The sequence below is a fragment of the Hemitrygon akajei genome, chromosome 13 (assembly GCF_048418815.1).
Source record: "Hemitrygon akajei chromosome 13, sHemAka1.3, whole genome shotgun sequence".
Lineage (NCBI taxonomy): Eukaryota > Metazoa > Chordata > Chondrichthyes > Myliobatiformes > Dasyatidae > Hemitrygon > Hemitrygon akajei.
The window spans coordinates 63,286,239-63,301,934 of record NC_133136.1 but is presented as its reverse complement, the minus strand read 5'-3'; the positions used below and the strand labels follow the sequence as shown (position 1 = coordinate 63,301,934).

The 15,696-nt window shown below is 38.7% G+C and overlaps 1 protein-coding gene across 11 annotated transcripts in view; it reads right to left on the bottom strand.

The window, feature by feature from the left end:
- LOC140737937 (amyloid beta precursor protein binding family B member 2-like) overlaps positions 1–15,696 on the bottom strand; it is a 265,420-nt gene that overhangs the window by 114,564 nt on the left and 135,160 nt on the right. For all 11 annotated transcript variants that reach the window (XM_073064771.1, XM_073064778.1, XM_073064770.1 and 8 more), the window contains 2 exons: positions 14,842–14,927; positions 14,672–14,732 (listed from right to left, as the gene is read on the bottom strand). In XM_073064771.1, coding sequence (XP_072920872.1) covers positions 14,672–14,732; positions 14,842–14,927 — 147 coding nt within the window. The remainder of the gene's footprint in view (positions 1–14,671; positions 14,733–14,841; positions 14,928–15,696) is intronic.

Sequence of the window (15,696 nt, the reverse complement as noted above, 5' to 3'; positions counted from 1 at the left end):
GCGCATTCTCTCTCTCACTGCAATGAGAATACACCATCTCCTGTGTGCATGTTACGTACGTAGTTGTGCACAGATACAACACCTTTATTGATAGGACAACTCCCTCGTCACAAGATTTAGCTGGATAAAACTCCTTCGAACACAAATGATCTGGGAATAGAGGTTTGACAGGAGTTCTTTCTGCAGATTTGGTGACATTGTATTGGCCACCTTTTGTTAGCTCCCTGCCTGATAATGAGCATGAATTTAGCCAAACTATTGTGACTATTGCAAGGAGTACAGGAGGAGGGCAATTTCTAAGCCCTCATTTGGTGTTATCATCCAAGGACAAGGCTCAAGTTAAAACATTTCTTATGAGAGTTTTGTGTCAACATGAGAATGAACTAGTTGATTTTTGGAAATGGAGCCAGCTGGTACTTTTCAAAATAATAGTAGCATAAAACACAGGTTAAGACATGACAGCAATAACACAAATAGAAAACGAAAACATGAATTATTTTCAGGATTGATTTCATGTTTTAAATTAAGCAAGAAGAAATTTCTGAAAAATGAAGTATGAAAGATAGCCTGACATATGAATAAAGCATTAGTTATATTCTGATTTTACCCATCTATTTTATATAACTAGCCCAGAGAATAAAAAGGAGCACAGCTGACAGAATGAGAAAGAGTATTAATGCCTGACAGATTCTGAACAGCAAAATGCCCAAATTCAGTGGACAGCAGCATACCCAAGGTCACTGGGAGGTCAGTGGGGTTTAGTGACTGGTAAGCCCCAGTGGATACCACACCACCCACCCAAGATTTAGGCTCTTTCCTAAGAAGAACCTAGTTAGCTAGCAAGGTTCTCCTCACTCCCCCTCCCCCCCCCCCACAGGTACCACCAGTGAAAATCATCATTTAAATTAAGTTTCTGACACCTTCAAACATCTAAATGCACCCAGGCACTAAGGGGAAAACAAGAAATGCTTTTTTCAGATGGAATTTAACTTCTATCCATCATTCCCTTCCCAACTCATTTTCTCAATGGGTCAATTAGACTTGTAGCAGGTCAAGCTGAGAGGGCAGGTCGAGCATGTGCAGAGAAACTATCTCAGGGCTGCTGCTTAGATGGAGCAGAAAGCTCCACTTCATTCTGAGCTTGGGAGTGGCTAGAATAGGAAGATTAGGGAATCTTTACCCCAAGCTTGGATGCTTTCTTCAGTATAGAGTGGCAAGAGTTTTATCTTCCCATAAATTCTAAAGCCATTGACAGTTTTAGTAGATGGAATGTGCTGTAGTGATCAGTGTGATATTCTAGACGGTATCAGAGTTTTCCTTGGAATCTGTCAATTTTGACATAAACGTATACATATTTATGTCAACCCTGGAAGCAAGCAGCTCAGAGTCACATGGCACAGGAACAGTCCTTTAGCCTAACTGATCCAGGTCGGCCAACTTCCCCATCTAATCTAATTCCATTTGCCCGTGTTTGATCTACCGTAGATTCCGGATTATAAGCCGCTACTTTTTTCCCACATTTTGAACAGCTTTGAACTCTGCGGCCTATAATCCAGAGCGGCTAATACATGGTTTTTTTTTCATGCCGCCTCGTAAACATTTTGCCTCGTAACAGTAGACCAATAAAATTGATGAGTAGTTCACAGAGGTCCAATGAAATTGTACGATAAATCAAGCGCACTTTCACAATTAAATTATTGTAAATCAGTCATTTGTACTCACCCTCATCAACATGGAAAATACTCGAAGCAAGACCCGAGCGCGTCAGACCCGATTAGACCCGATCGCAATGCGCAAGCGTCAGACCCGATTAGACCCGAGCGCATTGCGCAAGCGTCAGACCCGATTAGACCCGATCGCAATGCGCAAGCGTCAGACCCGATTAGACCCGATCGCATTGCGCAAGCGTGTCAGACCCGATTAGACCCGATCGCAATGCGCAAGCGTCAGACCCGATTAGACCCGATCGCATTGCGCAAGCGTGTCAGACCCGATTAGACCCGATCGCAATGCGCAAGCGTCAGACCCGATTAGACCCGATCGCATTGCGCAAGCGTCAGACCCGATTAGACCCGATCGCAATGCGCAAGCGTCAGACCCGATTAGACCCGATCGCATTGCGCAAGCGTCAGACCCGATTAGACCCGATCGAAAACGCTGCTTTTAAGTTAAAGTCGATCAATAACTTTTCCTGGTAGGCTGCAATATATATATTTTTACCAGTCGCTAGGAGATATTGGAATGTTGTTCGTGCTGTTCAGTAAAAAAGTATATGCAACGTAATTTGTGTTACCGATACGTATGTATATTTAAAAGTAGCGGTGCGGCCTAAAATCCGGTGCGGCCTTTACAATTAAAAAATTGATTTTATTTCTAAAATTAGAGCCTGCGGCTAATAATCAGGTGCGCTCTGTAGTCCGGAATCTACGGTATATCCCTCTGAACTTTTCCTATCCACATACCTGTCCAATTGTCTTTTAAATACTATTCTTGAATTACAAAGCAATTTGTTGTGACTACTGCAACTACATACATTGAAAATAATTTAAAATTATACAGCTAAGGCAATATTAGAGGATTGATGGATAAACTATGTAAACATGCAAAGAATACAGTTCCTTCTGTAATTAATTTGAAGTAATAAAGAATTCTTGACCTACGAACTGAACTACTTGTAATTAAAATTTTACTAGTGACTACAATGGCTTACAATAAATCATAACCCATAATGCAATTTATTGAAACTAACATTTAATCTGCATTATTGCAGGGCAACATTTGGAACAATTAAAATATAGCTTTGGAAATTTAGTAGAAGTCATAAATATATATGAAAACATAAAACATTAACATCCATATGAAAGAAAATCACTTTTGACATTTTCTTTTAAAGTAAAAGGCACTCAAGCTGAATGATAAGTAAGTGCTGCATTATTTAACTGTAATCCCTTTCGATGGCAGCAAATGCATTTTAATGTTTGGTTCAGCTCTCAAACAAATATTGCTGCTGCTGCTACTTGAGTCACTCATTATGGTCCTTAACAGCAGCACGTTGGCCCAATAGACCAAGCGTAGGCTCCCCTGCCCCATCCACAACAAATAGTGACTTTTGCCCTAATCTCACAGGCTGTCACTGGATAATTTGGGGTAGAGAGAGAAACAACTAATACTGACTGATCCACGTCTCTCAATACTTTTACTTTCCTTAAGTTTGCCTCAATTGTTTTATAGTTGTGTTATTCTTACAGCTTTACACCTCCGTTATGCCATAAACAATTACTTAGGTCCAGTAGCTTTATTCTCACTTCTAATGATAAATCATGGCTCAATCACTTCCATTTAAATTTGTAATTCTTCACAACTAATTATTCAATAAGGGAACCTCAAGTTGTGAGAGCTGATAAAATATGCCCATTTTAGAGTCATAGAGAAATATAGCACAGAATCAGACCCTTCAGCCCATCTAGTCCTTGCCAAAAACCTTTGATACTGTCTACTTCCAATGACCTGCACCGGGATCACAGACTTCTATCTCCCTACCATCCAAATATCCTACCTACTTTTTGCACGTACATCTCTGATGAAGCAGGTTAGGGCTTAGATAATGCTGAGGAATAAAAACTCTTACAATGTTACTTCTATGTTGAGATGGTTTCCCTCCATCAGGCACAACCACCTTCCTTTGTTCCAGACTTGACCAACCAATGGAGAGATTTTCTTTCACTGCAATCGATCTTATAGTGGTCCACAAGGCCACACTAAGTAATTGTGTCACAATTTCAATTCATCTTTAAACCAATTTGGTATAGATAATGAAGCCTAGAGACAAATGCCTTTGGCAGAACGCCAAGTGAGCTATCTACTGGTTGGACTGACACTAGGCAATACGAGGAATGACTACTTCCGTAATTTCAGTGATGATTGCAGGCAAAATAATGACAATTATCAAAATTAAATTTCTGGTTTTTGTGGACTAGACTTACCCAAGTGGAATGCCAAGTACATTGTTTTTTTTAAATATATAAAACATCAAAGGTGCAAAAGTGGAGCCAATTAGACTAGTGAATTGAAACATTTGTAGTAGGACTGCTTTACAATAAATCAGGTTAATCCTGTCATTTTACTTAAATAAACCTAAGGGATAATTCAATCTCGAAATACAACTGCATTAATATTTTTTTTAAACAAGTAGTGATCTGAAAGCAAAATTGACATTTCCTGAATGGGATAACTCCAGAAATTCAACTATGCATTTCTCCTCATACAATTTCTGTAATTCCCACTCTTTTCTGAACACTTGCAGGGACACCAGACCCTGTTTCAGACATGTGATTTCTTTTATGCCTTCCCCTCCTTCCATACATAGTACCACTGTAACTCCCAGTCTCATAACCAAGACCCAGGAACTACCTGTCCCTACACCAAGGCCTGGGATGAAATCCCTGCCTCCATTTACCTCTCACCTACTACCTCATGACAATCTTCCTCAAGCATCACCTGCTAAATTGATTGCCAAAGCTATTGTACTTCAGTTCCCAAATTTGCCAATAATCTGACCCCCGACTATGAAAATGGCAATTCCCCTTTAGCACCTACTGCAAGCAGCTTACAGCTTTCATCCCCCAGAACACCTAATATTAGTGAGCTGAGTTAACAGGTTGTTTATCTTGGAAAATACTTGAATTAGTCACCAAATAATTTGTTTATATACATGGAAGACATGACTTTGAAGGACAGTGGAATCAGATTCCTCAATCACTTCCTCAAAAGCAAATTAAGTAAGACTAATGTAGAGAGTAGTGGGGAATGGCTGAGGCATGGAACTAAATTAACCAATGTTCAAAGAGTAACAAAAAGCAAAGGGTCTCCTGTAATTCTATGATCTCAAGATGATATTTAGCAATTTATACTACTTGATGCTGATCTTGTAGATGATGACAAGAAAACTTGTGTAAGTCAGACAAACAAAGGATAAAGATGGAAAACGATTGTACAAAATAGGAGAACTTAGAAAACTTAGAAGTAGCAATGTAACAGAACAATAGAAATAAAATGCAGAATTGAGATCAGCATTTTCTTTATGATAAGCAGTTTCCATCACCACACACACACACGCACAATGAATTCTGGTTTATTGGGGGTAATCGCTTGTTTGGGGCAACTCTTAAAGAACAAAAACCAATCAAGTAAACAGCTGGGATTCCCTTCATTTAATTGGGACAGGAGACTGCTGCTGAACAGTTTCTAACTAGCATCACTTATGTGTACTTGTGTGGCTGTTAGGCACTACACCGCGCTTAGAGCAGTTTTTAAATAGCGCCAGTTGTGTGTTTCCGTTCAAAAAGCAGTGATTTTTGTCACTGATAGTTGGTGAGAAATAAGCAGTAAGACAATTTAGAATTGTTTTGCTCACCATGGTTTCAGGCCTTGAGGCCTGAAGAAACCAAAAACAGCGGGGAGTGAAATAAAACTATTTCACTAGTTCAACAAGTTAGGTACTACGAAGAATTTGAAGGCAACAATCATCTTTAAAGTTACAATGAAAATGAAGATTTGGAGGATGCAATTCTTTAGACTGTCCATTATCTGCACTGGGTGTCTGCGCTGATTTTGCTCATTTACAGTCGATCAAAAGAATACGACAGATTACACTGGATGAATTCCACAACCAATCTAATACACAGTTTTATAGTGCTGTAGTAGCATTGGCAGTGTTCTAATTTGTTCTGTATTTCATTTAAATACATAACATGTTACTCAGTTAAATGGTAGTTTGTCTTTTTATACCTGTTTAATTATTTCCAAGGAGTATCTGTGATAGGATGAATCAAACTGACTTAATGGCAGCAATTCCCATTTAATAATAAGCTTCTTGGTCTGTGTAATGAGTTGTTAGTAATGAGCAGGTGGGATTTGTCTGGCAGGACAATGGTGCAAGAAAAACAAAGCCAACAAGATACAAAACAAACTAAAATGGAAAATGTTGCATAAGTTAAGCAAGTCAGGTTGCATCTGTGCAAAGAGAAACATTTAGCATTTTCAGATGAAATATCCCACATCAGACCTGAGAAAAATAAACAAGTTACTCTAAGTAGCAATGAAAGGTGGGTGAAATCGAGGGAACTTGTCTGGTAGAGTGATGTCATGTGACTGCTGGAGCAAGGTCAAGCTGCTAAGGCTATGTAATCAGTTCAACTTAAAAACATAAACATATAGCAATTCCTCTGCAACTTTGGTAGATTAGGACAAGTCTAGCCAGGCAAGACAGCAAGAAGAGAATGACAGGCAGACATGCTTCTTATATGAACAAGGAAAAGGAGCATGTTATCTAAACATTAGATTAAGTCCATGCCCAGATGGAAGACAAGATGTTGTTCCATGAATTTGTATTGTGTCTCCCAATAATAGTGCAGGCAATTGTAGTCAGAGACATTTGCTAAGAAAGAGAAGTGGCTGTGGATTTAAGTCCTGATCAATAACACCAAAGACTAGAAGGGAAAGAGGAGCAACTGAAAGGGACGCGCAGGTATGGTAGCAGGGAGCACAGAACTTCAAGGTTGAAGATGAAGTTCAGTACCAACACTGACGAAACTGGCCTCTGTTCTCCTTGTTGTTAGTTTTATTAAAGTCCCATTCTTCTGGCTGGTCACCTGTGAAATGTACTTATTGGGGTGAAGTAGTTGTACTTCCATGGTATGCATGAAATTAATTTGTCATGTTATGTTGTCATTCAAATGCAAGTACACTCAAATGTAAAATGTTATTTACCATCAATTTCTTTGATATTCAAAATTGACCACTAAAAGTTTAAATCTACATTCTTTCCCACATTAAGTTAGATTCAAGACAAAAAGCACTAAAAGCATTTCCAGTCTCTATTCTCTTTCCCTTGATCAAACTTTATTTCCCTTCATTTACATACAATTAATTCATCAACTTTATACTTATGACAAACACACACAACTTTGCTCATTCTGATTAAAGGCGCAGTTGGCTGCAAAGTTTATTCATGCCCCAAGAACTTTCTATTTCTTGCCACACCTTTCTCAGCCCACATTTTCTAGAAATCAAACATGCAAGGGCTAGCCTAATTAACTTAAATTGATGGATGCATGCTTCTCAAACTCTGGACTGCCATTTCCCCAGACAGAGACAACAATAGTGCATTGTATTAAAGAATCCAGCAGATGGAGCCGATTTCCTGACTTCACAGGCTGTGCGCTCAGTTATATGGAAAGAATTTTTTTGCAATGTTCTCTCAACTATTTACCAACATCCAAAACCTCCCCTGGAGAAATGACATAAATGGCTACATTTATTTTTCACTGCTATCACATGAAATAAAGGGAATCTCAGAGAATACAGACACTTTATTTTGTGTAATCTCATTTGGTAAGTTTCTGTAAAGCACACATGCTGTGATCCCTGCAATAATTAGTCCAAGTAGCCATTCTCTCCATTTGCTAAAGTAGGCCACGAGACTTCACTTTCAAGTTAAAACCCGAACTTACTTTGTGGTTGTGAAATTTTCTGAAGAGCCATTTCTGTCTATTGAAAAATAATTTAAACACTGAACCCAAATCAGGTTCAAACAGTACAAGTAAAACACCTAGATACCCAAGATAAAAAGCAGACATTGGAACACCATCAAAATTATAGCTCATTACATGTCCAAGTCTTCTGTAGACTTCATGGAAAAATAGTGCACCATTGTATACAGTGGTCAAGAATAGCCACTGATTTGAATTGGCCAATTTTTCTCCTTAGCTGCCATTGACTTGAACCCACAAACAAGACTACATCAGTTGCTTTTGCCCAAATCAGTAAACTGGAAAAGCATGTCCAACCCTTGCAGCTCGTTACCAGTAGTATATACTACAAAATAGTTTAGTTGCATTTAAGTTATTCTACAAGTAGAACCTAGAATAAAGCAGTACAATACAAGCCCTTCGGCCCATGATATTGTGCTGACCGATACAAGATCAATCTAACCCTCCAATTTTCTTACACCCATATAGGAAGAGTCTTTTTAGATGCTGCGGGGTGAGCCTCCAACATCCATGGCAGTGCAGAGATCACAGAAAGGCTTCTAACACTGAAACAGACAGAAATAACTAACCTTGGCAATTAGACAGCCTTTGAAATAAAATTGGCAAAGACTGAAGTTACAAGTAAAATTTTATCATCTGAACTGGAAGATGTTGTGGAGGAATAGTTGAAAATGAGGGAATTAAAGGAGTTGGGGAGGGGTGCAAGAACCTATATGCCCAAGTAAAGGATTCTGCAGAGCATTTTTAGCATTTTCTAAGATCACTATGTCTATTAACAAGAATGAGGCATGGTGATAATTTTCCCTTTATATAATTAGAATTATTATATGGGGCAGTACAGTAGCATAGTGGCTAGCACAGCACTTTACAGTCCCAGTGACCCAGGGTCAATTCCTGCTACTGCCCGTAAGGAGTTTGTACCTTCTCCCCGTGACCGTGTGGGTTTCCTTCGGGTACTCTCGTTTCCTCCCACAGTCCAAAGTCACACTGGTTAGTAGTTCAATTGGGCATTGTAAGTTGTCCCATGATTAGTCTAGGGTTAAGTCAGGGGATTGTTGGGCAGCACAGCTTTAAGGGCCAAAATACATAAACAAACAAACACATAAATAATTCAGATAAGGCATCAAGGCACATTTTCAGAGAATTTCCTTTAAGCCTGGTTGAAACCAATCTGAATAATCAGAGTATCTGGATGCTCAATAAATGTGTGAAATCCAATGGCTCTGTGAGGAATTGTCCACATACCTATAAAATGTGAAAATGATACTCCTGGATGGGATTAGTTCAACTAGACCCGGGTGTCATAAGCTAAGTATTGCAGTTGTCATTTCTCTTGTAGTTGCAGTAATTTTATTAAGAATATTGTCAGCAAGAGAAGGAAGCAGAACAATAACTCACATTCTATCTTCATTTCTACTGTCTCATGTGGAATGAATGCTGTATGTTTTGACTCTTTACATTGATTAAATTCTGTGTAAAACCAGTCTAGGCCACGATCTTCACCGGGAATGAATGACAGCTTCCTAGCCACCCACTTTGAACACACAGCTTTACTTAAAGTGTATGTTATTAATTTACATTTATTATGGGATGTTCCCAAGATCTCTAGATGTCTGCAGAATATCAGGTCACATTAAGGAAACATTTTACGAGATTAAAAAGTTTGAGATTTTGCAGACAAGCTTCTGTAAGAATTTGTGATCTTTCAATATTGCAGTGATAAAAACTGAACTTTCATCTGTATACTCTAGAATAATGTGTTACACGAGCTTTATTAAAAGATGAAAAACATTTTAAGACTGAGTTAAAATATTGGCTGCTGAGAGTTGGTTTAGACTTACTGGACATGGGAGGCCAAACAGAAGAAGACTGGAATGGTCAATTCGGAGTAACAAAAGATATGCTGATGTTGCGCATAGGCTAAGACAGGAGTCGTGCATCATTAGGGAAGTGCAAGTCAGGAGTACTGACAAGTTCCATATTTATATTCACAAGCTTATCCCTAGCTACCTGAGTCTGGCTCAACCTGAAGATAATTGCCAGTGAAAGAAGTCAATCTGATATTAATGGATCAGTTTGGTTCAAGGTTGTGCACACTGTGGCCTGAATATGGAATGGAAAGCACATGCAGAATTCTCCAGTTAAAATTCTGATACTCTTCGATAACAATTGAATTGTCAGTATATTGTTCATTTGCCTTTATTGTTCAAGCATCCAGCCGATGTTGCAAGTGGATAGCAATAGTTATTACTCCAACTGGAGAATAGCTGTTAAAGGAAACCAGTTTTTCATTTGATCACTCATTCATTTCTATCAACCGACTTTCATAACTTATTTTGCATCTTCAGGCACCCAGCATTATTCAAACCTCACATGCTCAAAGCACAGTCCCTGCTCCTACTTCTTAGGCAGTTCCTTAGAGATTTCTACTCCAGCTCTTGGAGGACAGGAAAATGCCAGTGCATGATTTCATTCAAGATAGAAACGTCACTGCACATTTACTACAAGGGCTTGAAAGAGCAAAGTCTTGGTCCAGTGGCAAGGTGGTCCAAGCCAACTGGATACCAGGCTCTACACCATAGGCTCAGTGTGTACACACACACACACACACTTGTGTAGATACAAACAGCTCTTGCCCACACCTTCTTCCATCCTCCCTCACTGTCCCTCACTTCCCTCCAGGTTTCCTCTCTCTTAATTTCACTCTCCCTCAAAACTGGTGTCAATAACTACACAAGAATGCTCAGGGTAACACACACAAAATGCTGGAGGAACTCAGCAGGCCAAACAGCATCTATGGAAAAAGAGTATGGCCCGAAACATCAACTGTACTCTTTTTCATAGATGCTGCCTAGCCCACTGAGTTCCTCCAGCATTTTGTATGTGTGTCGCTTGGATTTCCAGCATCTGCAGATTTTCCCTTGTTTGTGAGTACTTAGAGTCCCGACCCCAGAACAATTTAAGCATGTTATACACAAGTGATTCCAAAATAAATGGTTCAGATTAAATACCGGTAGTCCTGTGAGTTGAATACTGTATTGTGTAACAGAAACTAACAGTCTTTAAATCCTGCTCTTCACAAATTCAGTATAGTTTGTACATGCACAAAGTAAGGTAGAACCAAATGACTCTGCAAATGATATTTTTTCCAATCAACTACTGCAATTAATGCCTCTACATCCTGCTTAACCAATTTACAAAGTGAAACAAGTACTTCTTCAAAGCACTGGGTAGATCTTCAGCTGCTTCCGTTTTAAGTCCTTCACCTTCCTCTTCTTCATTGGCACAGCTAAAACTTAAGCTTGCAATAATTATACAGCCAGCAATCACTGCTGATGATTCAATCATGACAAGTGTCAAAATTCAAACGTAAGGCACTAGACTCCACACTTCATTTTCTCTTATAGGGCAAAGTACAGAGTAAGTGGGCAGCAGCAACCAGGCATGTTTGTGTATGATCATTATGGAGTAACGCATTAATTAACAGTAGGAATCCTATTGCCGAGGCTCAAGCCTGCTCAAAAGTGTTCTGTTGCATTGGCAACAACTCCTTCTATCACTTTGATAATTACTGACTGTAGACTAATTGGGCAAATGTTAGCGGGATTGGATTTGCTCTTAGTATTTACAACAGGATATATCTGGCCAACTCTCAATCAAGCTGAAGCCACTATAGTAACAGCACTGGAACAGCTTGGCTTAAACCCCAGCTAATTCTAGAGAACAAATCTTTGCAGATATAGTTAAAATATTGCTTGATCCAATAGCCTTTGCTGCATTCTGTACTTTCAGTTATTTCTTGTTATCATGTGGAATTCAATCAAATTACCCGAAAATGGTGGGAATCTCAAGATGATCATCCATTCGGCATTTTGGCTGATCACCGATACGAATGCTTCACCCCTTTTTGCAGCAAAGCACTCTACTGTAACAAAGGACAGACCCGTTCCTGAAGCCTCCATCTCTTATTGTCTAATTGCCATCACGATTTTCAATTAGCTGTAAGCAGGAGTTTAGAGCTTTGGTCTGATTTGCTTTAATGAGGCAGACATAATTAACATACATTTCAGGAGTATTTTTAATCCTTAGAAAATGGCTTGGAAAGTCTTTTAGTTTTGACTCTCATTGTTTATTATACAGTATGTGAGTCGTGGGAAGATTTTTTTCTGCAATATTTCCAGAACTGCACCCTCAATTTATTTCTGCTGCAATATAATTAGATTATTTGCATAAATGGGAATAAACAGAACATTAATTGACAGAAAAAAGAAAACATTCCTATAGAAAATTGAAAGAATAGGAAATAAAAATTGGTAATATATAGTAATAAAAATCAAAGGTATACCACTAACAAGATAAAAAGAAACAATAACTGGATTTCATACATCAAATCAGCACTTGTGAAAAAAGAAATGCTATAAGATATATCTTTTTTAACATAATGACACATCTAACAGAAATACCGAAAAGCGTAAAGTTCTGAATTTATACAGCACTGATGATGAAGCAGACAGAATCAGAAGCAAGATATCAAATAAATTTAATGTAGAAATCACAAAGGAGATACAAGGGTATGATTAGAAAAAATAGTCAAAAATCAGCATCAAGAAGAGTGCTAATGTAGTACAGAAAGTATAAAGATTTCAGAAGAAATTCTAAAACTTGAGTCCACACAGTTGAAGGCACGCTCAATGATCACAGCATTTTTGAAATCAGGGGTGCTCAAGAGACCAGTGGTTGGAGGAATACAGAGACTTTGGAGGTGGATTTTATTCTGGAGCACATTGAGGTGAAGGAAAAGAATACTAAAATCACGGTGTTTCTGGACCAATGCCAGCTAGCAAGTCTAGAGTAATACCTGAAGAGGTAGAGTTTTGGATAACCTCAAGTTTCAGCACCAGTGGATCATCAATGTGCCGTGGTAACAAAGGCATGGATAAGGGTATCCACAGTAGCAAATAAACAGACAATAAATGACAAAGTTACAGAGATGGAAGTGGGTGGTCAAGCTGATTCATCAGGATTAAATGCAGCACCCACTAAATGTACAACCTTTGTTGTCAGCAAGAAAGATGCTGTTAATAACTTGGGAAAGGAGATGTATGCTAGTTTCTTGGGAAGACAAAGACTCTGGTCTTCTCAATATTTTGACGTAGACAAATTCTGTTTTTTCCATTTCTAGCTGTCAGAATCTACAGGCAGTGGGAGGATGGAGAGAGGTGGTGGTGCATATTGTAAGAGGAGCTGGATTACCTCGACACAGATATGAAAAATATTATGTTTTCAGACAATGTTACTAAGGGCAGTGCATAAAAAAGAAGCCAGATATGATCAAAATAAAAGCCGGGGGCATTCAGATGCATAGATACAGAAAGAGAAGCCACTGAGGGAGATTCTCTGCATATGGCCAGGCAGGTTAAAATGGAACTCGCTGAGAGCAAATACATTCAGTTCAGCTACAGAAAACACATTAAGGTTAATGTGACAGCGGCTTCAGATACGATGAACAATGAAACATAGTTTATCAAGTGCATCAAATAGAATTTATGACCGATAGCTACTGTTTCACATTTGGCAGGGAATCAATATTGAGTCATAAGAAAGGAGGACATTAAGGTAGGAGTCAGTTTTGGAGGGGAAAGGGAGGTGGAGTAGTTTTCAAGAAGGTTCCTTTATCTAAGGCTCCCTAATCAAATCTGGTTCATTACACAGCACCCAATCCAGAATTGCCTTTCCTGAGTGGGCTCAGCCACAGGCTGCTCTAAAAAGCTAGCCATTGAGAATTATTGGGGATTTCTGAAGGGCACATTGACTTAGTCAAGGTTATGGAGAAAATAAGGGACCATCAATAAAGTAGATGTAGTGGAAGTTCAAAAAATAACTTGCCCTGCATCAGTACTTAATTATTTATATGCATTCCTAATGGGCCTTTATGTTTATATGATTTATGAAAAAAATCTTCAATAAATTATCTGAACTTTGCAAAAAATAAATCAATCTTCCCATAATACATTTTCTCCACAGTTATTCGCTTAAATATCTTAATAAAACAGCATTTATGATGGTAGTCATATACCGGACCTTAAATGGAACATTTCAAATGCTTATAATCACCAACTCAGAGACTGAAGACCATAGAACAATCCTTGCTCAAAATCAAGGCTTCATTTCCAATCCAGCTACAAAGAAGGATTAGTCCCATATTAGGAAGCTGTTTACAAATTATGTACATCAACTTTAGATATCCTTTCTCAAAGGAGATTAAGAGAGCATCTGCCAATACGGGATTGAAATTTTCTGAGCTTTTAAAACTAAAGCAGTTTTCCTTGTAAAATTTTAGCTCCAGTTAACTATTTTTTTTCCTCTAACTTGAAAGCAATTTGGTGGTCATCTTATGTTGCAGATTTCAACTCTTTCAGCAGGTGACAAAATACAGAAGAATGAATGCTGGGTAACTCATATCAACAGAAAATAAAATAACAATTACCAAAAGCTAGCCAGTATTTCCACACATAAATACCAACCGGCAGTGTTATGTCAGTGTATTCTGGACAACAGTACTGTGCCTGTGCCCTGTAGGTGGCAGTATGTCTGACCCCTTGCTCTGGACTCTTGGTAACATGATTACCAAGCTTCAATTAAAGAGATGTAAGAAAAGTTATTTTTTTAAGTAATATTTTTGATTTATTTTAATGACTTGGAAGAGTTTTCAACTGTTTCTAAATGCCCCTGGTAATTATCGCTACTGAAAAAGGGTAGATATTACAGTACAAGTTCTCAGAAGATGAAAAGGGCAGGCCATAAGCAAGATTTTAGTTTTCTGCAACCTAGTCACCAGTCAGAAATAGCTGCCTTGCGGAATGACCATAGAATGAGGCCACCAGGCTCTCAGTGTCCTCTGGGAGGCAAAGGTGAAACGTCAGGCACTCGACTGGAAACAATTGTTCAAGATCTGGTCCATTAGCAATCACTGAACCTGTAACAGAACTGAAATATTCAATTGCCCTTTTGCTAAACGAAAACCAACAAATAAAGAGCAGTAATTGACTGGTCAACTTTTTTAAAAAACGCCAGGCAAGGCATAAATTTGAAGTTTAGAATGGCAATGAGCCAACACTGACCTTTGCTTCTGGGTCACTGTTGATAGTGCAGGAACCATCTTCCTCAGACTGTGGTATTGTTCTACAAAAACAATAGAAATATGTCAATAGAAAACCATGAAGACAGGTACCGCAATACAGAAAATCCAAATCAATGCTTCTGATGGAAAAACTATCTTATTTTACGATACCTCAGTTTCAGAGAAGCATAGCGTAATGTCGCCCCCTCAAACTCTTTCAGACTTGGGTCAGGATTGACAGTAGCAGCATGCAGATCCTGTGACAAAAGAGCACTTGATGAATTTTTGAAGAAAATATGGAAAGCTTCAAGGTTAGCTATACACCCAAAGATACAATTATTAGCATTGAAGCGTTAGTGTTAAGTACTGTACTCTTATTATGGATGGTGCACCTCAAAAGCAAGAAAACTTCTACAAATACTTCCACTTTCCAGACTGACTAATTGTCTAGACTAGCTAAATGGTTTTGCTAACCTCGTATCAAATAATTATTTGCTTCGTACTGTGGGTTCATCGCTAAACACACACACGCTTCATACAACCTCAGTAACCTGCAGAATCAGAGAGATACAACTGGAACAAGAACTGAAGCTAAAATGATAAACTCCCTGAAACAGAACAGCACTGATGAGTACTCCATGCTGCAAATGTTACCATAATTGCTGACATCTTCCAGTTCAGGATGAAAAAGCTCACCCTCAAATCAAAACTCCAGATGTTTGATGTTCCATTCATAAGCCTACCCTCTCCACTACCCTGTGCAACACTACAACCAAGTTGAGTGGGACTGATTCAGAAAATACCCAACACTTAAAACAAGGCCTCCACAAAGTACTGTTGCATCACTGGTAATGAAAATTCATATATTGCTACAAAATGGAACCACTCGAGTCAGCAAATATCACCCCACCTTCTAGTTGCAACAAATCCCTGTGTCAATAAGGAGAAATGCAGGGCAGCAGCTGGAGTTTCTAAGGCTAGTGTCATAGGCCACACCACCTTCAGCTTCTTCATCACTCATTCACA